This window comes from Pipistrellus kuhlii, unplaced genomic scaffold, assembly GCF_014108245.1.
Source record: "Pipistrellus kuhlii isolate mPipKuh1 unplaced genomic scaffold, mPipKuh1.p scaffold_m20_p_4, whole genome shotgun sequence".
In the NCBI taxonomy this organism is placed as follows: domain Eukaryota; kingdom Metazoa; phylum Chordata; class Mammalia; order Chiroptera; family Vespertilionidae; genus Pipistrellus; species Pipistrellus kuhlii.
Window position 1 is genome coordinate 4,450,503 of NW_023425540.1, and position 27,966 is coordinate 4,478,468.

General features: G+C 40.4%; 1 protein-coding gene across 4 annotated transcripts; it reads right to left on the reverse strand.

Annotated features, from left to right (window-relative positions):
- Positions 1 to 354: 354 nt before the first annotated feature.
- Positions 355 to 27,966, reverse strand: NADK2 (NAD kinase 2, mitochondrial). Of its 4 annotated transcripts, XM_045571504.1 has the most exons (14): positions 27,632 to 27,966; positions 22,284 to 22,372; positions 21,392 to 21,480; positions 20,531 to 20,612; positions 15,930 to 16,013; positions 15,006 to 15,142; positions 11,947 to 12,025; positions 11,297 to 11,329; positions 9,442 to 9,507; positions 8,105 to 8,200; positions 5,220 to 5,275; positions 5,038 to 5,091; positions 2,678 to 2,801; positions 355 to 2,205 (listed from the first exon to the last, which is right to left on the reverse strand). In XM_045571504.1, exons 1-14 carry the CDS (start codon positions 27,887 to 27,889, stop codon positions 2,067 to 2,069), a joined length of 1,386 nt encoding a protein of 461 aa, XP_045427460.1. In that variant the 5' UTR covers positions 27,890 to 27,966; the 3' UTR covers positions 355 to 2,066. The 4 variants fall into 4 exon arrangements, with proteins under 4 accessions (XP_045427460.1, XP_036266701.1, XP_036266702.1 ...); XM_036410808.2 differs by lacking the exon at positions 11,297 to 11,329 and having other exon boundaries at positions 27,632 to 27,962; XM_036410809.2 differs by lacking the exons at positions 9,442 to 9,507; positions 11,297 to 11,329 and having other exon boundaries at positions 27,632 to 27,960.

Sequence of the window (27,966 nt, forward strand, 5' to 3'; positions counted from 1 at the left end):
AACTGGAACCCCTTTCTACTGGATACCCAACCCTGAACAAGCCAAAAAGCAACCTCCTCTGTTATCACTGCTCTCCCATGACCTCATTTACTGGGGCCGTAAATACAAACGCATATAGGGCATCAACAATATTAAGTCAACATTATCTGAAGAGTCTCTACAGGTACGGGTAAGCACTTATCCTCGATTATATAACAAATCATGGTTCTGTGTCAGAGATTAGCAGTGAAGGAAGTCAACAGGGCAAAGAGTAATGCATACCAGTGGGGAAAAGACTTCTGAAACATCACATTTGGGAAAGCCAGGTTTTGAAATAACTTCAAGAGAATTAAGGAAGTAAATAAAAGAAAAAGATAACAATAGTTTACTTTTATTCACATCTTGTTGCCATTAAAAGTTAATTCAAAAAACATTTTTGCTATTCTAACATCCTTTGCCTCTCATCACCTCTTACAAATAAATCCCCACCACAGAGCAGAAATATTAGGAGCACATTAAGCAATTTTTAAACCTTTGGAATATGGCTCACGAACAGTGTTACACAGCAGGTTACCTATTAATGTTACGGATCTGTGGTGCCACATGGACAGAATACCTTGATATTAAAGACGGAGTTGGCATTTCTGTCAAGAAGACATTTTAAACTTATTCAGGGTGTTTCTATACTGTGGAATTTCACTTTGTAAAGTAGATCTTAAGGTATCACTTGTAAATCAAACCAGAAACTAGACCAGCTCTGGAAAAACACTAATATTTACTGAACCCATCATGTTAACTGTTTGCTAATGAGTATACAGATACTCTTAACTAGGAAAAGAAAAACAGGTTCTTGTTCTGGATATATATCAAAGCCTAGGTTACTTTTGTGTAGTAACATTTATATTAAAAGTTTGACAAGAATGTTAAATGTTGGCAAAACTAGGAGTACTCAATTTGATTATCCGTTCTATCAGGACAGTCCATTCCATTCATCAGTGAATACCCGGCAGTTGAACCAGTACATGGCACAGATGGGTATCCAATAAATATTTCAATGATTGAACAAATGGCATGTGACTACCAATGATTTTAAGATGCAGCAATAGGTGCTTTTTGTGAAAAGGGCAGGATACATATAAGTAGGTCAAGAATTAGGGGGGAAAAAATTCTCATGGGACAAAAGGCCGTAACATTTCATCCTCCAAAGCTAATGTGAAAACTTGGAATATGAGCTAGGTGGAAACTACGGTGGTATTAAAAGTAAATAATAGTTTTGAAAGGTTTGACAAAACTCCTAGCAAAATATGGCTTAATCAGTTCATCCTTTTAGTCTTTGAATCCATGTTAAAGAGTTTTAAATATGGAAGAAATCTATTAAAGTCATTTTTTAAAAATTGCCTATCACCTAAAATAGCTATATGAAATATAGGATAATTAATTTATAACAGCATCATGATTCTGTCCAGTTACATGTACTTCAATTCACCCTGCATTGTCAAAATTAACCTGAAAGGCAAATGAAAACTAAATAATTTAAAAAAAATGTTTGAACTTCTTACTAGTCATAATATCATTGCATTCTGAAATTAGAAAATTCTTAGCTTATAGAAAAACACATTTACTTGCTTTAATTAGGTCAATGTCAGGATTTATCAAAATTCTCCATCAAAAATTTCTTTAAATCTTGATTTTTAGGTGCTATAAAAAAATATATACTTTTGATATACTAATGACAGGTGTTTGTTCTGACCAATTCCACACAGTAAGGAGGGAAGGGAAGGAAACACTTATTCCTTTATTTGGAACCCACCTCTAAATTTAAACGATACCAAGTACTCTTGAATACCACTCCTAGGTAATATAGAAATTTCGCTGGTATCAACTCTACAGTTTAGTCCATCTACTCTCTTACACAGTGAACGTCTCCACCAGAACCAACAGGAAAATAAGTCTCACTTTCTTAGTCACCTTTGAGCACAGGGCCAACCAGTCTCACAATAACCCAAAGAGGTCGCTGTCGGACCGGCAGTCTGTTCCAGCAGTGCAAGTATTTTTCTGGTAATCAAAGTCCCGTCTGAGGAAATCCTTCACTGTTCTAGAAGCACAGTTCGAAGCTCGTCTTCTTTATTGATCATCATTGAAGCAATTGCTCCATCATTAAACTCAAAAGAAGTGCCTCCATCCACAACCATACAGGCATCCCAACAGCGAGAACGGACACAGACCCTAAGCAGAAAGCAACATCTCATGAAATAAGTTTCCTTAACTCTGAGGTTTCTTTAAAATCCATCCTTTTTAAAGTGGGAGGGGAGAGATGAGTCCTACTCTAACGGTATACTGATACACAGGGTGGGTTTTAGTAAGCATCTGTCCTGCTTTTACTCCATAGCACATGAAAAAAAGTTGCTTTCCAGTCAGTTTCTTTTAAAACGATAATATAATCTTGTGGTCTAAATACTTGAAAAAAATATCTGTATCACCCAAGTAAGTAACTATGCCCCTTCTATTCAATTACATTTTCGTGTCGCTAAAACAACACACTGTTAGAAAGAAAATGTCATTTAAACCACATCGGCATGGCAGCTCATGCGATCCACAGCTCAGCTGTTCCCCCACCAGGCTTCACTGAAATGCCTTTCAAAATAAGAGTAATCACAGGGAGGAAAGCCTCACACTTAGACTTGGGCAGCTTGCTTACTTTGAGGTGAAACAGCGCTGGCGGGTGCTTGAGAAAACTCTGTTTGCTATTGGTTCTCGAATACTGAAAAGTATTTTTGGTTCTTCCGGACTATAGAGCAGCGATTCATTATATTCGTTTGTTACTATGAGGAAAGAAGAAACAAGTATTAGCACATTCAATAACAGATGGTCACTTGAGAAGTGCAAAATGAAAAATGGATGCTATCCCCAACTTAGGAGCAGTTGTCCCTGTTTGGTGTCAAGTACCTTGGGACTCACTACAAGTTCCATTAAGAAACAACCACCACCTCTTAAATGAGGATTAGGTTCCAAGATTAGACCACAGAACCGGACATCACTCACAATACAAAGGAAATAGGTACATTTTGGGTTCAGGGGAATTCAAAGCTAGTAATTAAACAAAAACAGAGGAACTAGTTTATGGCACATAAAAATGGAACTTGAGTTGCCATATTACCCCTGCCAATTCTTTTCCAAAAGATCATGTCAAAGAATTCATAAGTATAAGTTAATAATAGTCTTAATATAAAACGCAATCTCAAAAATGACTGGCAATGTGCTTTCACTTCTGAAAATGCCCTCATTCAAGACTGTTTTAAAAATCGCTGGGACCTGCCATCACAGTTGGCAGGCAACGCACAAACTGGTTCAAGACAACTGTACAACAAAATCAGGCTGGCAGAAGGACCAGTTCAGTAGCACATTAAAAGACACAAAACCATCAGATAATCTGTATTTTCCAAAATTTCATTTGAATATTTGGGTTCTTTTAAAAACCTATTTAAAAAAAATTCCCTCTCTGGGCACACACTCTGAAGAAAATAGGTGCAGAGTGTCAATGAGCATGGCCTGGCACTCACTGCTGCTTCCGAAGGAACAATGTTCATTCACAAAGCAGTTTGTTTATTAAGGCAAGACCAACCACTTTATTTTATATGTACCTTAAGTTAATTTACATACCTGATGTAAATTTCAGTTCATCTATATACATTATGTTTTAAGTTAAATTACATAATACTCAATTACTATAAATGCCTAATTTTACTTTCTTTTATATAGATTTAATGCTAATGCTAGCTCATATGCCAGGATTAAAATAATCTGTTAGATTTCAAATTGAGAAGAAGAAATAGAGTCCAATTTAGAGAAATGAAAGGGAATTCAGAGATTTAGTCCTGTTTTCAAACTAACTTACAGGCAAATCATCTGCCCAATGAAGAAACTCCTGTGTAGAAACTCCTGTGTAGATACACAGAAATATGAGCAGACACTTTACCATGTACTGCTAAATCATTTTAAAGGCAACCAACAAGAATGAAGTTACTCTAATAACTCTCAATTCAAATGTTTGTGTTTATGGATGGATGACAGTTTTAATCTTATATGCATTGATATTCATTTTGTGTCAGTATTTTACTTGGGGTTTATATGTTAACAAATCTTTACAAAAGAAGGTAGAAGTAATTACAAATATGTTTGGGCTTTTTGTTGTTTTTAAAGGAACAAAAAGGATACTCTTATATATCAAAGGATACTCTTCAATTAAACTCACAGTAAGAAAAGTTTTAGTTTGAGGTCTACAACATTGATCCTGGTAAATGAGTGGACTATAGTGTGTTAAAAATTCTCATGTAAATCAAACGAATGTTGTTTTTCAGAATTTAAGATTTAAATGTTTTTTAAAATGAAATTTAAAGAACAAAGGTGAAGAGTCCACAAGCACAGTGATCGGCCTGCCCTCCTCATTTCACAGCAGAGGGAGTGGAGGAGCAGGAATCACTGTCCTGCCCATGTTTCAGGCCGGGGCTGGTTGGCCTGGGATTGGAACCCAGATCTCTCAATTCCCTGACCAGTGTCCTTTCTCTCCACAGGACTAGTCCTCTTAAAGAGACCCTGAGGTAGCTGGGCAGGAGTAGGCAGGTGAGGGTCAGGCAGAACACTTCACTGAGTGGGAAGATAAGCTTTCACAGTTCAGTGGATTCCCCTCCTTCAGAGGACATGAACGGCACCCGAGTTAGGTGTGCATTTCTTATTTATCTATATACATTATGTTTTTCTGTATTTTCCTATTCCCCAAGACATATCTGCAGTTAAGCTGTTCCTGACATATCTGCAGTTATGCTGTTTCTGACATAGAGGTTATATTTTATGGTTGACAAAAATCGTAACACTTATATTATGATTTTTATCGTTTTAAATTTTGTTTAAATATATTTAAAGGGATATTAAAGCATGTTTGAGATAAAAAAGTACTGTGCTTAGCTAAATAGGCAAGTACACATCACAATAATATCCTTCAGTCAATACAGAATTTAAATGAAGCTTAGTAATTAATAATTAAGATCATTTGTAACTGACCTTTTTCTACCAGTTCTCTGTTCAATGGAAGACTTAAACTTCCTTGTCGTTTTGCTTTTGGAAAAGGAAAAAGGGTAAATATATTAATTAAATGTTTTGTATCATGTAATAGCTAACAGCATAAAACATCCATTCTATAGTACATTATAATTATAATATATAATAGCTATTTTGGTACTCACCAATATTTAAAACATCTTCCACAGCCTGAGTTGCAACCCTGTTAATATTGAACGACCTAGAAACAAACACCACATAAATTCTTTCTTGTTTCAATTCTAAAAACATACTAAAAATGAAAAAGGAATAATCTACAACGAACTTTTAGAAATTATCAGAGAAACCACCAAAGACAACAGCCGCTTCACCCAGTTTTAAAAAGTGGGCCACGTACACGGACAGTTCATATGAAAAAAAATGCTCATTCTTACTCATACTTAAGGTAATACAAATTAAAATGTACGATTAAAACAAGGTTTTTCTCAGATGTGCAAGAATTAAAAACTGATCATGTATTGGCATGGGTATGGGAAAAGAAGTATAGGTGTTGCCATCAAAGAGCAATTCTGCATTATTAAAATTTAAATAGGCGGAAACCAGTGTGGCTCAATGGATAGGGCGTTGGTCTGCGGACTGAAAGGTCCCAGGTTCGATTCCGGTCAAGGGCATGTACCTTGGTTGTGGGCACATCCCCAGTGGGGAGTGTGTAGGAGGCAGCTGGTCGATGTATCTCTCTGATCAATGTTTCTAACTCTCTATCCCTCTCCCTTCCTCTCTGTAAAAAATCAAAATATATTTAAAAAAAAAATTTTACAGAGGCATTGTTCATAATAACAACTATATGTAGCAAAACTCAAATATATGTAGCAATAGGAAGCTGGTTAAATAAGTTATGGCTATTCAGCGGAGTACTATGTAGATATTAAAAAATAAAATAGAACTAAATGTGCTGATATGTATAGATAACCAATATGTTAAGTTAAAAAACTGAGGGCATTATATAGTATATATGTTACTTTCTACTTAAGTTACTGACTACTTATGATATGCAAGTGATATGATGTCTGAAAATTTGCTTCCAAGTATGTCTTTATAACCCTATATGGTTTGGCTCAGTGGATAAAGCATTGGCCCACATACTGAGGGTCCTGGATTCGATTCCAGTGAAGGGCACATGCCTCGGTTGCAGGCTTAATCCCTATCCCAGTCAGGTGCGAGCAGGAGACAACCAGTCGAAGTCTCTCTCTCACACTGATGTTTCTCTCTGCCTCTCTCCTTCCCTTACACACTCTAAAGAAATCAATGGAAAAATGCCCGTGGGTGAGGGTTAACAAAAACAGCAACAAAAAATCTTCACAGGATGAAAGAATATATAGGGGAACAGAGAAAGCACAAGTTTGGACATGAGGATTCATTATACTATTTTTCCTATTATTGTATATATTTAATTTTTTTCACAATAAAAGGTTTTAAAAAGTAATGCTGAAAAACAGGAACTAAAACTCCATTTTAAACGACCCAAACTTAAGATCATAGTTTAAGAGCACTATTTGTGAGCATGTAGTCTTTCTTCAAAAAACATCTGCATGAATATGATATGCACACAAAATTAAGCAGGGAAAAACCGGCACTAGCCCCCATCCTAAATGCTTCAAGTTGTTCAAACTATCTGGGTCTGAGCTTCCTAGATCAGTGGTCACCAACCTTTAGGACCTCACCGATCACGGGTTGGCTGTACTAGGTAACTAATAACATGGTAAGAGCTGAAAGAAAAAGTGCTAGAGGACAAAGAAGGGGTTAAAAAAAAAAGGAGAACTCATGGGAAAAAAAAAAATCTAGGTCCTAATAGTTTTCCTACAGAGAGAATGACATCTGAAGACTGGATTTTTCAGCCAGTGGATGGAAAACGGAGAGCATTCAAGTATTCAGTGCAGAAAGAAGTTGCATTGAGCAAAAACAAAAGCCCAGAGAGAACCTGGCTTGTGCTGAGAATTCCAAGTAGCCTGCAGACTGCCCACTGTGCTGGGGGTTAGGTAGAGTAGTGGCAGGCTGGCAGGGAGCCTCCGGTCATACTTCCAGGCCTTATACGACAGACCGCATATCTGAACACAGTCAGGAGCTGATGAAAGTGTTAAAGCACAGAAGGGGTACAGGCATATTCTACCTACAGTTTTAGAAATGACACTCTGCTGGCAGGATGAATGACAGCCTGAAGAATAAAGGGCCAGGTGCAAAGACTACTCACTAAGAAGCGGGGCCCAGGCCATAGAAATGGCAGTAGAAACTGAAGGGGAGGGGAAGGTAGGAGGATCTCAGAAGTGCTACAGACCGGATTCAGAGACTGGTTTGTGGGAGACTCAAGGTGCACGCAGGTTTGGAGGAAAAATGTGTTTTTCTCTAGAGCACTAACTCAGGGTAAACAGTGATACTTTTATGCAATGCAAGGAACACAGGCAGAGAAACCAAAGATAATAATTCCGTTTTAAACGCACTGAACTTGAAAAGCGACTACCCCTCTCTCTACGCACAAGGTAATTTTAGAACAGGAGTCTGTACTCAGGAGAGAAGGCTGCTACCGGGAGAAGTCGGGGAGGATGGCATGTATGCTATGTGCAAAGCAGAAACTTCCAGAAAGAGTTTCCAGGCTAACCTAGATGTTGGAGCCCAGGTTAGCTCTGTCAGACCTTCCAGGCATGCACCTCCCACACATGGCTTTTGTAATGGACTTTGCTTTCATTTCTCTGCTATTATTTAAAATAGTCTTCATTTAAAAAAAAAAAATATGTAGTACTTGAAAACACTGCTCATCTTCTTTTTCCTCTTTACAAATCTAGGGTGATGGGCCATACAATGACCAGAGCGAGGTGCACTGTGGTCTAAGTCAGGCACAACTTCTAGGCCCAAGTAGTTCTAGAATTCCCAGGAGTTCACTACGAGTGGAGCAGAAGCCGAGTCAACACAGCCCGCCAGGCCGCCTCCTGTGTAGCGGAGGCCTCAGATATGCCGATCAGAGATGACGAGCACACCATGTCATTTAAAATATTTCACAAAATCCCACGTTACTCACCAGGCCTTTGATCCTGTTCCAGTGCACAGATTGAGCCCTGAACTCTTCTGTTTTTCCCAGGGGCCATCATCAATTGAAATCTCATAGTAGGAAGCCCTAAGAATTAAGAATACAAAACTGGATTTGCTGAACTGAAGGCTCACAGTCAATAAGACTGTCTTTCAGAGCTGATGAGATCTATGTAGAGCAGTCTGACTTAGAAGACACACGTCATGATGGTAGTGCTAATATTAAGTGAAAAAGTTAAAAAAAAAAAAAAAAAGTCTACATCCCTCCCTAGGAGCTCCTTTCCATCCGTACTTCCACGTTCCATCAGGGCCTCTTTTCCAGTTTTCACCTGCCGCTGCTGCTTTCATGCAGTCAGGCCTACACAGAGCCTTCTTTCAGAATTCAGAAAGGAAAACCATTCTTTGCTGAGTTTCTTTCTTGGTAGCCAGTCCTAGATATATTTAAGTCTATTTCTAACCCTTCAAGTTACCAAGAGTTTCTGATAAATTTTTGTTGAGTTACACACTATTGTGCCTTTTGAGTTGATGGTAAGCTAAGTTCTAAAGAAAATTCTCAACCAGCACTGAACTAGTGGGCAGAACTAGAGATTGACACTTCTTACAGTATTTCATCAAATGGTTTTTCTGGATAGTAGCAAAATGATACTATTCTTTAACTGCATGAAAGTGTAAGTGATTTACAACTATTCAAAGAACTTTTGAAACATGTAAAAGTCTATTTTGTAAACTATCTCTTAAAATAATATTGTCACTAATCAACACTGAGTTAGTTTTCTTTAGCAAATAAAAAGTTAAAATAAGCCCTTAATAAAATATAGCTTTTCAAAATTAATGAATTATTAGACATATTTGCAAACACTAACACTCAAGGGATAATCTAACTCTTGCTCTAACCCTTTTAATTTCTCTGACCAAGCTTTGGATCTGTGAAGGTTTTATATGATATAACTCCTTTTCATTTTTTCTCTGAACTCAGCACTCTTCATAAAAGTAAAAGATAGCTTAATATTCATAAAAGTAAAAGAACACTTAATATTCACATTTAATCTACTTCATTGCTTTATTATATTAATTTTAGTCTCATTAGGAGCCTTTTATATACAGACAAGCCAGCCAAATCACTGCAATGGTTGCTATGCCAGAATCACAAGGAAACGAGATTAGAGGTGAGTGGGGAGAGAAGCGGAGGTGTGAGGGAAGAAAAGTGAGTCAGGTGAGAGATAAGGAGCAAATTTAGTGTCATTCTTTCATACAGGTTTATCAAGATTAGTCAACTCATAGAATTTTTGTTTCAGGGAATTATTTTTTTAAAGCAGCAATAAAACTCACAGTCCCTTTAGAGTGGGTAAACTTCTTCTTAAACTGTCCACTGCTACAGCCCAAGAAAATGACATTCTAGGTTAGAACAAATAGGAGAAAAGAAAAAAAAAATGGGCTTTTAAAATGTTCTTAAACTTAAGAACATTATAAATGAGGCAGGAATAATATTGCTGCACTTTGTATTTTTCAAGCAAGGCACGTAAGCTCTCAGGGCACAGTGAGCCTAGCCCAGGACCTGGAATCCTTCTGATGCGGACAAGCTACTGAACTCTCCGAATCTGTCTCAATGTTCTCCTTGCAGGATTGCTGAGAGCATTACGTGTGACAGCAGGCACAGGACGCACAGTGCCGACACATCGCAGGCGCTAATTGGCCGTCACTTCTTTTCTGTCTGAGGGTGTCATAGCATCTTTCAGAGTGACCTCTAATGCCTTCAGTGGTGAAACCTCTTTCAGCAGCATCTAGACAACCCTGCTGTCCTTATCTTAGTCAGGATGTAAGGTGAGGCATCAGAGAGCACAAAAAGCAGCAGCGTCAGACGTTATCTCGAGATAAACCAACCAAACCACTACTGCCACAGAGAATGGAAGCATTCAACCAGAATCTCCTCCTGGGACTTCACCCAATGCCCAAAGCTATCAATTTATCCCAGCTCCCCTCCTTTTATACGTTATTTGATTTTTAGTAAGTACAAATTATAAAGCAACACTAGCAGAAGCTCTCAGAAGTTACAACCTTTAAAATATACAACTTTTAAAATGTTCAGACCACAATGGAATAATATTATAAACAAACTACAATATAAGCCATTAAATGGTCTCCCTAGAGTAAAAGCATAAACTCACAAAAACATTTTTACCTTTGTCATTTACTCATTTTAATAGCCTTTCTCCAATCTATTTAAAATTGTGTCTCTCATGTCTTTAGCAATACCAGATTATATCACTAATCAGTTACATTTTTCTTCCTTCTCCCTCCTATTATGTAAATGTACCCATTATTCATGTTCACATTACTTCAGATTTGTTATACAAAAAAAAAAACACTTTATATACAGCATGTCTTACTATGTTAAAATAAACATTTTACACTTAATGTTAAGTTTTTAAAGAATATATTTTTATTAAAGAAATTTTACTTTTAATAATTTTTTAAGTTATGTATTTTACCACTGCCTTCCAAAATATTAAGATACCACAACCTTTGTCTTATTCATCTTTATATTCCTAGTGGCTCTCATAATATACACAGCAATGCATAATATATTTTTGTTGAATAAACTTAAAGTTACATTAATCCAAATAATTACAACTACTCAGAACAATTGTTCAAGTCATCCTGTTGAATCAGTCTCTTTCCAGTATTACCCAAAGGAAATCATTGGCTAAAACATGGGTAGCTTTTCAAATTAGGACAAATTTTTCTCATCATAATTAAACTTATGAAAGAACGTGACTTACAACAAACAGCATTGCAGAGTGCTTGGAACGGCTCTCAGTAAAACTAGGGAATCCACCACAATGCTTGCAAAAAGTGACAGGAAAGTGGGACAGAGACCCTCTCTAACCTTCAACCCCTAACTTACACATACAAAAAGGAGAAGGCACTCTAAAGTACTACCGAGAGCTAAATTAACTTTATATTGTAGCAGTCATTTATAACTAGTCACTAATGTCATTTTGTAACTGGTAATGAACACAAAGTTTTGGAAAAATAATTCAACTGACAATTTACGTGTAAGTTACATTTAACATCTACAAAACAGATTTCATCTGTAATAAAACTCTTAATGAAGAACTTCATCAATCTTAATTTTTTGCTAATAATTGTTACAAATTGAACTAAGGACGCAGTTATCACTTACGCAGTATTCCTGACAAAAATGGTTAGTCTGAATCTAATCATGCAGAGGAAAAAAAAACAAACCACACAAATCTAAAATAAGGGCTATTGTGCAAACCATCTGGCTTAGACCATTCAAAAGATTAATATCATGAAAGACAAGCAGGAGTGAGGCTAAGGCCCTGTTCTTAATTAACAGAAAGGGCCACGGTGGCCACATGCAAGGTGTGATCCTTAATTGGATCCGGGATAAAACAAGCAAACAAACAAATCAGCTTTCACGAACATCACTGAGACAATTAGGTAAGTTTACTATGCTCTCTATAGAAGATGTACACCAACTGCCGATTACGCCGAGTAAGTACGCCGCCCTCTTCAGCATGCATAGATAAATGTAGTGCACCTGAATGACAGATGGAAGGTTCTGCACTAAAGAACCTGGAAAACTCAGTTTGGCCTAGGGTTTCACAAACTTTTTGGGTCATAGAATCTTCTTTCCTCTTTAATAGTATTAACGTGTATAAAGGTTTCAGAAATATTTCATCAAATAATTCATTTCTATTATTTAGACACATTAATTATTCACAAATCTTAGGTGATAGAAATTCAATAAATATCTACAAAATACTAACACGTTAAATTCCAAACTCAAGCTCACAGGTTTAGATGTACCTGGATGACAGACTCTCCCCAATGAAGACTTCATTTAGTGCTCTCACCGGCAAAAGCTGGGGTCCTGAGGCCTCGGGCCCTGCAGGTAATGAAGAAAAAAATCCAAGATAGCTCTTAGATTTTAGCAATGTTATGACATAAATTTTATAAAATTAAAATATCCATATTTCCTTGTAATAGAATCTATACTTTAACAGTATTAACATATACAATAAGTAATTAAAAGTATCCTATATAATAAAAGGAAAACATGCAAATTGAACCTAACAGCAGAAAGACTTATTTTAGGATCAAATATATGGCGATGAAGGTGATTTGATTTTAGGTGATGGGCATACGATGCAATATACAGATTATGTATTATAGAAATGTACACTTGAAACTTACATAATCTTAGTAACCAATGTCACCCCAATAAATTTAACTAAAAAAAAAAAATGGACTCAATACCAACTAATACTTTTCTATACAAAAGAATGGGTTACAAAATTTATTAAAATTTGTATTTTTAAATATAGAATTTTTATACTATAATAGAGACAAGGGCTGCTACACTGTGCAATTCTCTCACACTGCCATCCTGGTAGACTGTTTTCAGGCCAACTCACACTGGATATACACGTGTGACTAACAACAGCCTATGGAATATGAGCAAAAATAGTACAAAGGCCTGCTCCTGAAACTTCCCTTAAGACTCTCCTCACTTTTCTCTCGAATTCTTCTACCCAGGATCCATAGAAGGCTTAGAAGCCTGAGATGATAAGAACCACTGTTGGAAGTTGCTTGAACACTCCTTGGACAGTGAGAGGAGCTAGAATTAAACCTTCATTAAGTTAAGCCACTGGAATTCTGGGATTGTTTGGCACAGTGGTTGACAAACTCATTAGTCAACAGAATGGTAATAAGGCAGGGCTGAGAGGACTGGGCGCCTCCATCTTTGTGACAGCGTGATGATCAATTTGCATATTCCATCTTTATTAGACAGGATTTGCTTCTTTATATAATAGATTAATTTAAGATTATGAGCTAAAATCAGTGAACCTGAGATAGGAGTTTGAGCAGTGAACCTCTGAATACCAATCTACCTCTTTCCTATGATATAAGACTGGGTGAAAGAGCCGAACCTGATCATCTTCTGGTGGGAGCAATAACTTCTGGTGTGGGACAAAGTAAAATTTCTAGCTAAGATTTTTCAATCTTACTGAACAGGCGCTGCAGTCTTTCAAAATCAATAATGGGAATTTATATGCATGTAATTACGTAAAAGATTTTTAAAATCAAATGATTTTTTTTTGTTTGGGAAGAGAAAGAACATCTTTAAAACATGACATGAACACATACACATTAGGAACATGCTAACCTCTAAAGCTATAATCACCATGAACTCGTAGAGTGGGGGTTAGATGAACATTAGGTACCACAACAGGACAGAAACAGAGACAGAAAGCAGATGTCTAAGGTAGCTCTTCCTGGTAAGTTTAGTCAAGAAGTGAAACACAGGAGAAAAGAATATCTAAGTAGGACATCTCCTAGGATCTTCTTGCACCATGAAAGTCTTAGAGCTAGGAGAAAAGTAGGAAAATAGAATCCACAAATAGGTTCAAAAATGAGAATTCACCTTAACTACTTATATTATATAAAAAAAAGCTGCATATCACCCTATGCTAAAATTCTCTTAGCAGCTTACACAAATATTTGAAACACAAATGTGAAGGCTGGAATGCAAAATTTCCCAATATAAATGCTTTAATCAGTAACTATAACTATAGTAAACATGTTTAAATATAAGTATATAAATATACTAGAGGCCCAGTGCACGAAATTTGTGCATGGTGGGTGGGTGGGTGGGCGCGCGCGTGTCCCTCAGCCCAGCCTACACCCTCTCCAATCTGGGATCCCTCTCATAATCCAAGACTGCTGGCTCCCAACTGCTCACCTGCCTGCCTTCTTGATTGGCCCTAACTGCTTCTGCCTGCCAGCCTGATAACCCCCTAACCACTACCCTGCCAGTCAGATTGATGCCTAACTGCCCTCCCCTATAGGTCACCCCATACTGCCCCTCCCCTGCAAGTCTGGGTCTCCCCCAATTGCCCTTCCCTGCAGTCCCAGTCGCCCCCAACTTCCCTCCTCTGCCGGCCTGGATGCCCCTAACAGCCCTCCCCTACAGGCTTGATTGTCCCCAACTGGCCTCCCTTGCGGGCTATCTTGTGGTGGCCATCTCGTGTCCACATGGGGGCAGCCATCTTCTGTGTTGAAATGAAGGTCAATTTGCATATTACTCTTTTATTAAGGTAGTATAGAGGCCTGGTGCCTGGATGGGGGCCAGCTGGTTTGCCCTGCAGGGTGTCCCAGATCAGGGTGGGGGTTCCCTTGGGGCATGTGGCGGCCTGGGCGAGGGGCCTGTGGTCGTTTGCAGGCCAGGCACACACCCCAGTAACCCAAGTGGAGGCCCTGGTATCTGGGATTTATTTATCTTCTATAATTGAAACTTTGTAGCCTTGAGCAGAGGTGAGGGCAGGCCAGGGCTGCAGGAAGCTTGGCTTCCTCCTTAGGAATCAACTTCCTCCAAACCCAAGCTTCCTGCTCACTCTGTGGCTGCAGCCATCTTGATTGGGTTAATTTGCATACTTGCTCCTGATTGGCTGATGGGCATGGCTTGTGAGTGTAGCAGAGGTACAGACAATTTGCATGTTTCTCTTTTATTAGTGTAGATAATTATTATGAAATCTTCCACAGATTAGCTCATTTTAGTTCTTCTGCTTTATTTTTCCTTTTTGATCTTTCAAAAATTAAGGTCAAGACTCTTTCCTTAAATATCATCTACCTCTGTGGACATTTTCAAACCCAGCCTAGAAAGCATTTCTCTTAGAAATATGCTGTATTTCTTATTTCAGTGTCTAATCATAGTAAGTTTTACACTTGAAATAGTCCCCTGTACTTCCTTAAGTATTGTCAGTGGCACTGAAGTTAGTAAGAAAGTATTACTTTTAGAAATTAGACATCAAAAGAACTGTAAGTTAAATATTGACCCAAACACACCTAACCCCCAATCCACTTACTGTCATCATGAACTCTGTCAATATTGAAGGCTCTACTGTGTTGACTCAAACTTAGCTGCTGTTCATGAAGGTCCACAGGAATGGGATTGATGCCAGTCCCTTCAAGATATAACCTGATACGCTGCCTCCACAACCACCTAGGAAGAGTGAATGAAAGCAAATTATGTTAGACATAATAAATTAAACTAAGAATTAGACATTATAATTTCACCAAATTAAAAATTCATTTAAAAAACCCACTTGTTCCAGGAACAAATTATAGTAGAAACACTTAAAATTAACAGGTTCCTGCTAAAAGAGATTTAGAAGTTTACTTCTTTGTTTGATCATAATGGAAATACCTAATGTATGTGTACAAAATGTCCCAAATAACTTGAATTAAAGTCAAATTCTTTATCAAGGGAGTCTGACCACTGAACAAATTCAGTGAAAGAAATATGAGGGAAAAAACCATCTCCATTGCTTAAGAAACACTTTAATCTGTCAGACAGGGATACTAAGAATCTCAGCAAGGGAGGGACTCTCAGCCATTCTGGACGGGGGAAGATGAGGACAAAAAACATAAAATCTCAGCAAGTTTGAACACTCAGTTTTAAGCCAACAGTTTTTACTATCTTTCTAAGATAAATGGAACAAGGCTAGGAAAGTAGAGACATGGCTTCTATCTCACTAAAGGGAAAAAACCTCTATTAACGATTACATACTAATATAGGCCAAGTGGCATTTGTCAGGGATTCTCTATACAGTTCTGACTGGATTAGAATAAGACAAGTTAGATGTGTTTGTGACTCAGCTAATATATTACATTTTATGGCTACTGTTATAATGGTGGACTAATCCAAATATTACCTAATTCTGTTTAACAGTATTTTAACAATACACATTTATTAAGATATTTATAAAACAACAAAAAGAAATTCCTACCTGAACTCACCACGATAGAACTTCTGTAAGGCTTCTGGGAAGGAATGTGTGTAGCGAACAGGAAGACACAAATGACCCTCAGACCTTCATTTGAAAAGGGGTTAGAGGTGGTGCAAAAGGAAGAAAAAAAAAACTTAATTCAAAAATCAGATACGAATTTTTTAATTTCAACTCTATACCTTAATTTGTTTTGCCACAAAATTGTCTATTTTCACCAAAAACAAAGAATAGACATAGAGTTTAAATCCAGCTTTACTGCCACAATACTACTTAATTTCCACATTATAGTGAAACTGAAAATAGCAAATTTGCCACAGACTGACCACCCTGCAAAATTGTCTAATGGTACAGTGGTGTCTGAAGCTGACCCTGAAATTATCTAACTATTAACTTTGGGCAAGTCACCAGCTTCTTCATCTCTAAGCTATAAACCCAACAATCTCCAAAGGTTATTCTGAGAAATCAAAGTATTTATGTTAAAGTGTTTTGAACTATAAATCCCTTTTAAATTAAACATCATTTAAGATATTCCAAGTCACTAAAACTCAGAAAGTTTAATCCAATGTACCGCTTCTTTTTCTCAAAAACCGTATCAGGATGAACTCCTTTGAGGAGTAAACAGCATGATGCAGAAGACAGAATTTATTGCAAACTGCAAAGTGTTAAGGTTGCCTATAGGCTGCTACAGAGAGATGAGAGAATATAGCAACTACCATGATGAAAGGTGTCCAGGAAGCTCAATGATCATCAGTCTCGAAGGAAAGATGGCTTCAATCTTGAAGGGAAGGTTGAGAGTAGGCTTGGCAAAAACAAATGCTTGGGAATACTGTAAGTTAACGTGTATGTGTGAAGAGCAGAAAACAAGGTTTTCATGAAGTTGTGACTAGTCAATTTCTTTATCTGAGAGGTCACCTCAGGTTAAAAGCTTTATGTTCACTGTGGTACTTTACACGGTGCTAAGTATGTAACAGGTATTAACAGTCATTTGATAGAAAATACCTGCTGGGTCAACAGCGGGTCTAAAACCCTCAGGAGAGGAGAGCTCTCACGAGGTTGGTCAGATTATCAGCAGCAATATCAGAATCGGAAAGCTTGACTTAGCCTGAAGGATTCACTTTCAGTGTGGCTCCCTCACATGCCTGGCAAACTGGTGCCAGCTGTTGGCAAGAGGCCTGGTTCCTCTCCAGGGAGCCTCTTCATGGGCTGCTTAGGTATCTCACACTGTGGAGCTGTCTTACCCCAGAACCAGCGATCCAAGGAGCTGCAATACCAGGGACAGCCTGGCCCTGGAGCCTGTGGCACACACAGGCTTACCACATTCTACTGGCCAGCGCCAGTCCTGATGGAATGCAGAGGGGCTGAGAACCACAGAAAGGTGTAGATACTAGGAAGCTGCTAACCTGGAGGCTGGTGCCACATGCCCGCTCTCACATTCTAATTATTAAGCACTGGAAAATGTCATATTTATCAGTCTCAATAGAAAGGGTGCAGACACAGAAGACACAAACAGAAACTATGTATTCCATTTAGATGAGCCCATGTAAGGAGCCATCTTAGAAGTGGATCCCACAGCCTAAGGCAAGGCTTCAGCCGGCCTAAGTCCAAGTGCATCCGACTGTAACTTCATCAGATCCCAAGCCAAACCCGCCCAGCTGAGCTGTCCCGAATTCCTGACACACAGAAATCCAGAGAGGTAATCAGTGATTGTTGTTGTTCACGCCTCTAAGTTTTGGGTGATTTATTATGCAGCATTTGATACCTAATACAGAGAAAAAACTTAAGTTGAACAATAACTTCTGGCGCTTACTTAAGGTTGTGAGGGACCACAGTGCTTTAAAAAAAAGAAGTCAGGCAACCTGAATTACCGAACAAGCCCACAGGCTAATCCACTTCTGCTGAAGGCAAGGAGAGAAACGAAGACTTCGACTTCTAAAACCCATTATTCTAGGTAAAATTAGAGGCAACACCATCTACTTCTAGTTTCAAAATCCCCGTAAGATTACGAGCATTAAGTCATCTGTTTAAATATAGTTTAATATAATAAACTGTATAAAGTATCTAGAACCTCTTTAAAGATACAAAAACAGTTCATTAAAAGTTCTAAAATACATATACAATAAAGTTAAAAAATAATCACAGAACCAACTATCTCAATTCCTTATGCTCAGTGAATATTAACAAGGATGGAGTCCTAGCCCTGCTCCCTGAGATCATTTAATCAATCATTCTTTTCAATGCTTATTGCCTACTGACTACATATCTATATATCCATATATATATAAAAGAGTAGCCTGCAAATCGCCAGACAGCAGAAGGACTGGTTGGGGTGACCAGCGGGGTGATCAGGGCTCTGGTGCAGACCACCAGGGGGCAGACTACCAATGCAGGAGCTGCCCCCAGCCCACAAGCCCTGATTACCTGATGGGCCTGTTGGCCAACCTCTTGGTCCCTTCCCCAGCCAGCAGGCTCCAATCACCTGATGGGGAACGGGGTGGGTGGTGGCAGATATGGGCCACACCAGGGCCCCATCACCCCACTGGTTGCCCAACACACAGAGGGCAACCGGCAGCAGTGGGGGGCAGGGGGCACCAGGGAAGATTGGTCCTGATTGCAGGCCAGGCCTAAGGACCCTATCCATGCAGGAATTTCGTGCACTGAGCCTCTAGAAATATTATAAATAGTGATAGAGAAAGTAAAGCACAAAGTCCTGTACTCAGGGAGATCAGTCAAATGGAAGAAAGAATCCAGCAGAAATAATAGAGAGGGAAGTGCTGCCTGTGCAGGGACTTACAGTCAGAGCCCAGGAGAGGACCAGTCCGGAACGAACAAGCACTACCCCAGTGAGAACGCAGTATAAGGGCACTCTAGGCAAAGCACACAATGGCATGAAAAGAACACAGCCTGTGGGAAACTACTTATTCTTTCAGGTCAAATGCCAACAGAGCTCCTCACTAGCAAAGGCCTCACACTGAGCCTCCCACCCATGGTGTTAGCAGATGCTCAGACGTTACTTGTGCATTAAGAACAGCCTTTACAAACAGGCCCTGACAAAACAGGGTGAGTTGGTCACCCAGTTTAGTAAAGATTTAGATTTTATTCTGGGTTAATGGCAATCATCATAAGATTCTGAGCAGAGAAGTCACAAAACAGTATCAAACTTTCATAAAATGATCACTCTGGCTGCAGCGGAGAGAAGAAATATAAGAGTAAGAATGGAAACAGTCAACGTTGGATATAAGGATTTTCAGGTCACCAGGATCTAAGTTAAAACCACAGATATTAATCAGTTATTCTAGAGGCAGTATAGCCCCGAGGATGGTATGTGAAAACACCAGTATATAAGCAGTGACCAAACAATAAGATCCATCAGGAGATAGAGAGAAGACGCAGCCATAGAGGAGAAAGAAGGGGGTATCATACTGCCAAAGACGTACAGATGTAACAAGGGGGCGGTTAGCACAGAAATTTCCTGGAAATCAAGTAAAACAAGAGCCAAGCGTCCAGTGGGTTCGCTAACCAGGTATCGCCACTTTGTGAGGCAAAGGCAACAGCAATGGACTGGTTGGGGCGAATCCAGAGAAGATTGAGGTTTAGAAAGTAACTGTGAAGTAAGAAAGTGGAGGTACCCAGCTCTGAGATAGAGGAAAGCCAAAAAAAATAACCAAGAGTGTGACACAGGGTAAGGAATTTATTAAAATTTCTTGAAAGATGGGAGTCTTAAGTGTTTAGCCTAAAAGGAAATCATGTGTGAAGGGAGAGAAGAAAAAAGGGAACAGAATAAGGTATTTTTACGCATGAGAAAAGCTGAATTCTTATCCAGTGACTTCCAGTTCCTTTGTGAGAGAAGGGAAGGGTATGTTGAAGGAGAGCAGGGAGAACACGAGGTTGAAGAGCCATTCTTGAAGGAGCTGCCACGGGAAATGGGGAAGAGGGATGACTTGGGCCAAATAGGAAGTTTATTCAACAACGGAGAGTCCAGTTCTAAGTGTTAGAAACTATAAATGGAAAGTAAATTTGGGCCACCTAGCCCAAGTGTGGTCTCAACTGTGGTGATACAGGAAGAGAGGTGATAAAAACTGACCTAGGATTAAGTAGAAAGATAACAATGCAAAATAATTAAGAAATTTGTCAAGAAAATGAATAAGGGAGAATAAAGTGAAGGAAATAAGAGAGGATCAACTCAGTACAAGTCAAAGGACAGGCTTGAGAGATGGGAAAATTCTAGATGATTATAAAGCCCAGGTCTAATCATGGCTGTGGGCAGCTGGAACAGAATGAGGGTGAATGGCAACAAAGCTGAGGAAAGAAGGAAAAAAAATGCAAATAGAATTTGGTCTATTCACTAAGTCAATGAAGTCACCAGAAAAATCAGTGGAAGCATAAGCAGGAATGTCAGCAAGAACGTTAGAAAAGACAGAAGATGGAACGTTAACTCATCACTCCTTGCAGCAGCACACCCAGCAATGTGACCAGAGTACAGACAACTACGAGGAGCTTCCAAAAGTTAAGACTTATCATACACAGATACTATGCAAAGAAAACATAAATGTTTTTGGTATCACACTAAAAAAGAATCCAAACAAAAACAGGCTTTTCCTCACCGTTCTGGATCCGTGTTCACGCCAATCACCGGTTTAAGTCTGTCCAGCACTTTGCTTGCTGCCAGAAGCATTGTGCCGTCACCTGAAGGCAGCACAGACCAGACTTGTTGTAAAACTGGTTTCTACCATCATCTGAACTCCAGTACTTTTAACAATCACACTGCCGCCAACCCATCTGCTGACTGTCAGTCATTTCCTCTCCACCCAGGGTCCCTTCGCCTTCTCTCCCACTCCAGCTTAGGATTTCCCAGCAGTGGCAGGACTGCCGTCTTCACCCAGGTGATTCTTTGTCGTGGGAGCTGTCCTATGCATTGAAGATGGTTAGCAGCAGCCCTGGCCTCCGCCCACTAGATGCCCTCCCTCACTCGAACCTGCTCTAGCCGGATCACTTCAATTGGCTGATCCTCTATCTTCCTCTCATAATATCATCCAAACTCACAAATTATTTTAATCAGAATATGTCCAACAAAGTGTCTGATTTCAGAATTTTCTCTCCAACAAATGCGGTCAACTTAAAGCTTTAGAAAAAAATGTTCACTAACTTAATAATAAAGCTTGGGGGGCGGGGGAGTGTATGTAAATTGGGGCCAGAGAGGGATGGAATTTATCTAAACTCATTAAACTATTAAACAACTTTAATTTTTAGTTAGACCCAAGATCGGCATAACTAAATCAAAATACAGTAAAAACTAATCCTCTGAATCCTACTTGAAGTTAAATACACACCTTGAGAAGACACAAATATATGCATGGAACCTCAAAGTATCATCATTCACTAAAAAAGGGACATGCTCTGTAAGACAGACCCTAAAAACCCAACTCCTTATCTGTGGTCGGAGAAGCACGTTTGTAAAGCATTACCTCCTGCGGCTATGACGGCATCCGCCCACTGGACAGTTTCCTCATCGTATTCTCTCCTCTTCACCAGGCGAACCTCAATGCCCTCCTTCCTGAGATAGAGAAGTAAAGGTTACCTAAAAGTTCCACTAACAGCATCACAAGGATGCTTTCTGAGAGGCAGATCATTACAATGAAGATGTAAAATAAACTATTTTGTTTTATAAACAAATTTATGTTTAGCTTTGTAAGGTTAGCTTCATTTTCTTTTCATTGCAACAGCCCATTAACTATAAGTCATGAAGCATATGAATAAACTGAAAGTTAATGACAATCCCAAATCTCTTTAAAAACATCTTTTATAGCTACTGACAAAGGAAAGACCATTTTTAATTTATAAAACTGAATCGTCATTATTTTAAATCAAATACTCATTTGAGTGCAAAACCCTGAAATAGTGACTACTTTCTAATCTGCATGTTCTTACAGATTCTCCTGTATACACATCAATGCAGTCACTGACTAAATTTACCCCAAACTAACAGGCTTCTAGTATTATTTTTAGACATTCAAAGAATATCACAATGAACACCCATATAACCAACCCAGTATTTTGTTTAAGAAATAAAACATTACACCTACAGTTGAAAACTGCTGTGTACAGAGTTAACCCTTTGTAGAAAAGACATTTCTCAGACAGACCAAATTACAACTGAAAATCTGGGAAATTTTCAGAGTATATTAAAAATTTCCTTTAGAAATACTATAGTATCAGGTCCATTAACCACAATATAATTTTCTAAAGTGATTTTATAATAGCCATCTTTATTTTAAAATCTAATGATTAGCTGCTGGGCAGAGAAAAATTTCAATACCTGAATACAAAAGCCCGCCCAAAATCCAATCACAGACTTACCGTAAACTGTCTAGAATATGCTCCACATTCTTGGTATGAATACGATGCCGTTCAAGCAGTCCACTGTAGCTAGAGCCTTTCAACGCAAGCTACATGAAAATAAACAAGTGTTGTCTCATTACATGATACAAAGTACACATTACATTTCTTTAAAAAGCCCTACAGAAAACAGAATGTGGTTTTTATGTGAAGGCACATTTTAATGACTACCTGTGAAACAAGTCTAAACTGAACCAGGAAGTCTGATTACAGGAAAATGACAATTTGGTTTTAATACCAAATACATCATCAAGTTTCCCGAATCATCTAGTCAATAGGGTCTCATCATTAGTCGATTTCACAGCTTGCGTGTTTTATTCAGTTAGCCTAACTGAAGATCGAGGATAAACTAATATTTTAGCAGGCAGTGACTTTCCTCCATTGGGATTTGCAGTTCTCTTGTATTTAGATTTATGAACTCTGATTTGGTATTTACCTTAATCCAAACAAAGGCTGGTTAGCTCTCAGAACAGGTAACTTTTAGATATAAAGACATGTATCTTTCAAGAACCCTCTCTCCCAGTCCATCAGAGTGACATTCTATTATGTTACTATCTTACCATTTATACTCTCCTTTTAAAGCATGTCTTCTAAATAATCCATAAAGTAAAATGTTAGAAGTTTAGAAATATCCTCAATAAAAGTCCATATAATCAAGTAGGAAATTTATCTACTAGAATAAATGCTAGAATTAAAAGCATGGTTAGCCAAGGCCGGTTTCACTCAGCGATTGGAGTGTCGGTCCGAGGACTGAAGGAAGAGTCGCAGGTTCGATTCCAGTCAAGGGCACATATCTGGGTTACAAGGCTCCATCCTGGGCCAGGTCGAGGCACTTGTGGGAGGCAGCCAATAGATGTCTCTCTCTCACATCGATATTTCTATATCTCTCCCCCTCCCTTCCACTCTCTCTAAAAAAATCAATGGAGAAAAATATCCTCAGGATTAACAACAACAAAAAACTATTATTATTTTCTTTCCTTTTCCAAATTCCCTTATATCTTGCCTCTTTGGTACAAAATCAGTTTTAAGTACCTGTCTAAAATGCAATTTTAAATATATTTTTGTTTTAAATCATTACTTACAGATTATAAAGTAAAACCAATTTTAGATAGAATTTTTAAAATGTTTTTTAACTTTTTTAAAAGGTTATAATATGAAAGATGCATATAAAAAAATCTTAATTCAATATAATTGTATTACTCCAGGATGATTTGTATTAATAATATTTTAACACCTACCTTCCCAATCTTTTGTTGAAAGTACTGAGTTAAGAGTTTTAAAAGCCTTAGCTGGGTGGCTCAGTTGGCTAGAGTGTCAACCCAAAAGGTTGTGAGTTCGATTCCAGGTCAGGGCCCATACCCAGATTGCAGGTTTGATCCCTAGTTGGTAGCATCTACGAGAGGCAGCCAATCAATGTTTATCACTCACTTATCTCTCTCTAAAATCAATGTAAAGAACAGGTGCAGAATGGCTTAAACATGTTGTCACTGAACACAGAGATGAGATACAGAAAAAGATGTCTCACTGTGTTGATTTGCATGTATAGATTATTTCTAGAAGCACACATAAGACAAGGATTAATCAGAAATGAAGTTCAACAGATAAGACAGGAGTCACTTCTTGAAGGGACTTGCTGGGCACACTAAAGATCACGAAGGTTTATCTACAGCAGTTTCTCCAAGTGTGATCCCGGAGAGCGAGTTTTTAAAATGCTGAGCCGGCAGCTTTCAGGGTGAGGTTCAGAGAGGCAGAGTCTGGGAGCTCTCCACAAAGTAAGTCAGAATCTCGGAGGGGTTGGGAGACTAAGGTCCAGGCATCTTCACTTTAGCAAAGTCCCTAGCTGACTCCAGGGTGTGGGGAGCTTTGGAGTTCTAAGCAGAGTGAAGAGGCCAGATGTTCATGGCAGATAGATCACGTGGTGCCTGAGTCTGGGAGATTGAGAGGAGCGGGGTTTCAGTTAGAGGCTCTGGCAGTATTCCAGATCACATTCTTAACTTGACAAATACACATATTGCATACCTATCCTCACTGCACACCATGTGGCAAAAGTATTATGTGCCCAATGAGATCTAATTACAACAAAACCTATGCTACACCATTGTTTTCAGAAAACAGAGTAAGGCAAACAAAATCCAAGGCACTACATGTCCCAAACCTATTAACAAGACAATATCTAGGAACAGTTTAATCCTATAATAGAGGGGCTGCCAAATGCAATTATCTATCCCATTTTGAAAATATATTTTAACACTCTAAATGAGAACCATTAAAGGGGGTTGCATCTAGGATTGTTAACACCCGAAGTTGGGGGAGAGGAGAGTGGAAACTGCTCATTTCTTATTTGATATAGATCAAAGTATTTTTCAATAAAACCATCTTTTTTGACCAGTAAGATATGTTTATGATGCCAAAATCCTTTCCAATCAGCTTTGATTCATCTAAAGGTCTAATTTGTGGGACTCTGTTACTAAAAGTTCCACATTTGCTAAGTTACATCTCATGATGTAAATTATAATAATAGTTTCATTAAACCTTGCAAGGTCATGAGCCAGTAGAGAGAAAATCCTTGACTAGAAATCCTCAACTCACAGGAAAAGTCATTGATCAGTTGGGGGAAAGGAAAAGCAAGACTTAAAAATTAAGCAATGTAACCAGTATGAGAGAGCCACTGATAAAATTTGAAGGATGTAAACCTATTTTGTGCATGCTTTATTAACTAAACAGTATTTCCTTTAGATGCTTATGTCTCTACAAAGTCAGAAAACCACGAGGCTTCCGGATATAAAACTGTACTGGTGTTCCACCCTCATCTTCCCTTTGCATTTTTACAGGTAACCTAAGTAACCTAACTGAGATCTATTTGCAACAAAATCACCACCACCTTAAAGAGAGAAGCCTTTGATACAAATCCCGGTTACCATGACACTACAGACAGCCTACCATGGTGCCCAAAGACTCAACTAAGCACTTGGCTACTTTCTTTTATTCCCAATTCACATGACCTTATACCTTAGTACCTTTTACCCCCAACAAAATAGCAAAACATGTTAATCATTTTCCCATTCCTAATACAGAATCCCATTTCAGAACAACTTCACCCCGTCTAGTATTCTGTGGCTTCCTCCTGACCTCTGGTCTGGGACCCACCTAATGCTAGTCCATTCTGAATAATGGCCTTCGTAGAAATGGGAAAACTAGCCCAATAATACTTCACTGAAATAAAAACAACTATTTCAAAACTGTGTTCAATAGTCCACAAGTTCTACTTCAAAGTTTTCTTATTCCAAACAGCATTACCCAGTGGTAAACAAATATTTACCTATTAGAGATTTCTCTCCGGATACCATGTGGGGACACTAGGCAGTTCGATTTTACCGATTTGCCTACATTTAAAAAGTTCTGGTAAGTGGCAATCTAGGTCAGAGGTCCAATAATAAATCTAATTCGGATGCCACCCCCTTTCTTGAGGCCTTGGAAAAGCTAACCAGCCGCTCAACATGCCGGTCTTTCTAGGGTCTTGGGGGCTATCTAGTCCAACCCTATTATTTCACATGCTGACTCAGGTACCAGCACTTTGAAAACTGCCAGTACTACACAGAAAGTACTTTCCACCCAGGGGTCCCGGCTAAGTTAAAAAGACTCATCAGAAGGAAGTTAATCACAAAACCTAGGCCTGATTACTCCACTCCTAACCCTCAACCCCACACTCAGAACATCCCAATCAAGTGTACTATTTTACTTTATTTTTTAAATATATTCCTTTATTTCAGAGAGGGAGAGGGAGAAACACCAATGATGAGAAAGAATCATCAATCAGCTGCCTCCTGCACACCCCCTTACTGGGGATCAAGCCCACAACGGGAATCAAACCTGGGATCCTTCAGTCCGCAGCTCTATCCACTGAGCCAAACCGGCTAGGGCACGTGTACTACTTTAAATTGTTGTGGGAGGTTTCCACCAAGTTGCATGAGAACGTACTTATGGGTGTTCTTAGGGCGTTTCACATTTCTAAGATGTAGATCTGGTGAAATTCGAAGTACCGCCCAAGGGACATACCCTTTTCCCAGAACAGAAGCACCTGCTTCTGATGGTATTCCCTGCCTCACACCCTAACACCAACTTAACTCCAACCTTCTGCTCCACCGGTTTGCTGATCACCTCTTTTAAAGGAGGCAACTGTTTCTACCGATTGCTACTGTTTTCTATTAACGGCAACTGTTTTCCATTCAGCCCCTCATGGAGAGGAGAGAAAACGCAATCTGCACCCGCACTCCGACAGAGGAATGCAGCCCCTCTTCAAGGAGCTCATCCAAGAGTCCGGATCCTGACTGCTGAGCGTGCACTCAGCACTTGAGCCTTTGCTTAGAAGGCTTAACTTCCAACTTCACTTGGACACCTCCACAAAACATTACCAAAAAAACTGCTGAAGGTTCATTACGGGCCGTCTCCTCCTGCACAGAATCCTACAAGATGAGGGTGACGGGCCATTCATCCCAAAGCCCTTCGCTGCAGTGTCAACAGTTAAGACAGTTGCAATGGAGATGTCTGCAGGCAAACTGTTCAGGGACGCATCCTCACTGCCCTTTTCCTAAAACGGGCGCAGGGGAGCCCGGGGCCACGCGTTCCAAAGGATGCACGTGCGCAGGGTCCCTCGGTGGGTTATACACCCCGCACACACCAAGGCATGCCCACGCCAGACACAGCCTCTGGAGGCCCGGCTGTGCGGTGGGGGTCCAGCACGGCAGGTCTGCTGCCCTCTGGCCTGACCTTTCTGCTCACTACCGTACAGCCTCGGCCCCTCTCCTCCCGCGCTCCCCGCAGCGGGCACGTGTGCTCTGGAGACAAACGCGGGAGCCCGGCCTGGCCGCCGCGGGCTCCCGGACCGGCCTGAGCGCCGGGGCGCCCGCCGAGCCCAGGGGGTGTGTCCGCGGCGCCTCCCCCCCCCCCCCGGGGCGGCGGCCGGCCCGCTCCCCCGGGGGAGGCCGGGGGGGGGGGGGGCAGAGCGGCCGGACCTCAGGCGCCAGCCAGGCCCCCGGGGCTGCTGCTCCCACGAAGGGGTGCGGTGGGCGCGTGCAAATGAAGCCCTGAAACCCGCCCCTGCGGGAGCCCCTCGGCCCCCAGCGCGGGCTCCCTGAGACGTCCCGCGCGTGGGGTCTCTGCACGAACAGGGACCCCCTCCCACCGGAGACAGGGGGGTCCTCCGAGCGACCCAGAGCGAGTGGGGGGCGCGAGCGGAGCGGAGCGGGCTCGGCGTCCGGGGCGCCTGGGCGGGGGCGGGGGCGGGGGCGGGCCCGGCCGGCGGGACCCACCAGGTGCTTGAGGTCCTCCTCCGAGAGCTCCGCGTAGCGGTACCGCTGCTGCTCGAACTCGTAGCGGGTGGTCTTGGCCACCACCACCACCCGGGACGGCCGGAAGCCGCCGTCGGGGCGCCGGCCGCAGCCCGCCAGCTCGCCCGCCGGCCCCTGCCCCAGGCGCCGCCGGCCGCCCGCGCCCGGAGCCCGCAGCGCCGCCCGGCCGCCCGCCACGCGCCGGCAGCCGCCCAGCAGGAAGCCCCGGTAGCACGTCATCGTCCGCCGCCGGTCCGCCCGCGCGCCGCCCGGCCGCTGCGCCCCGGCCGTGCAGGGCGCCGGCGGCCAGAGGTTAA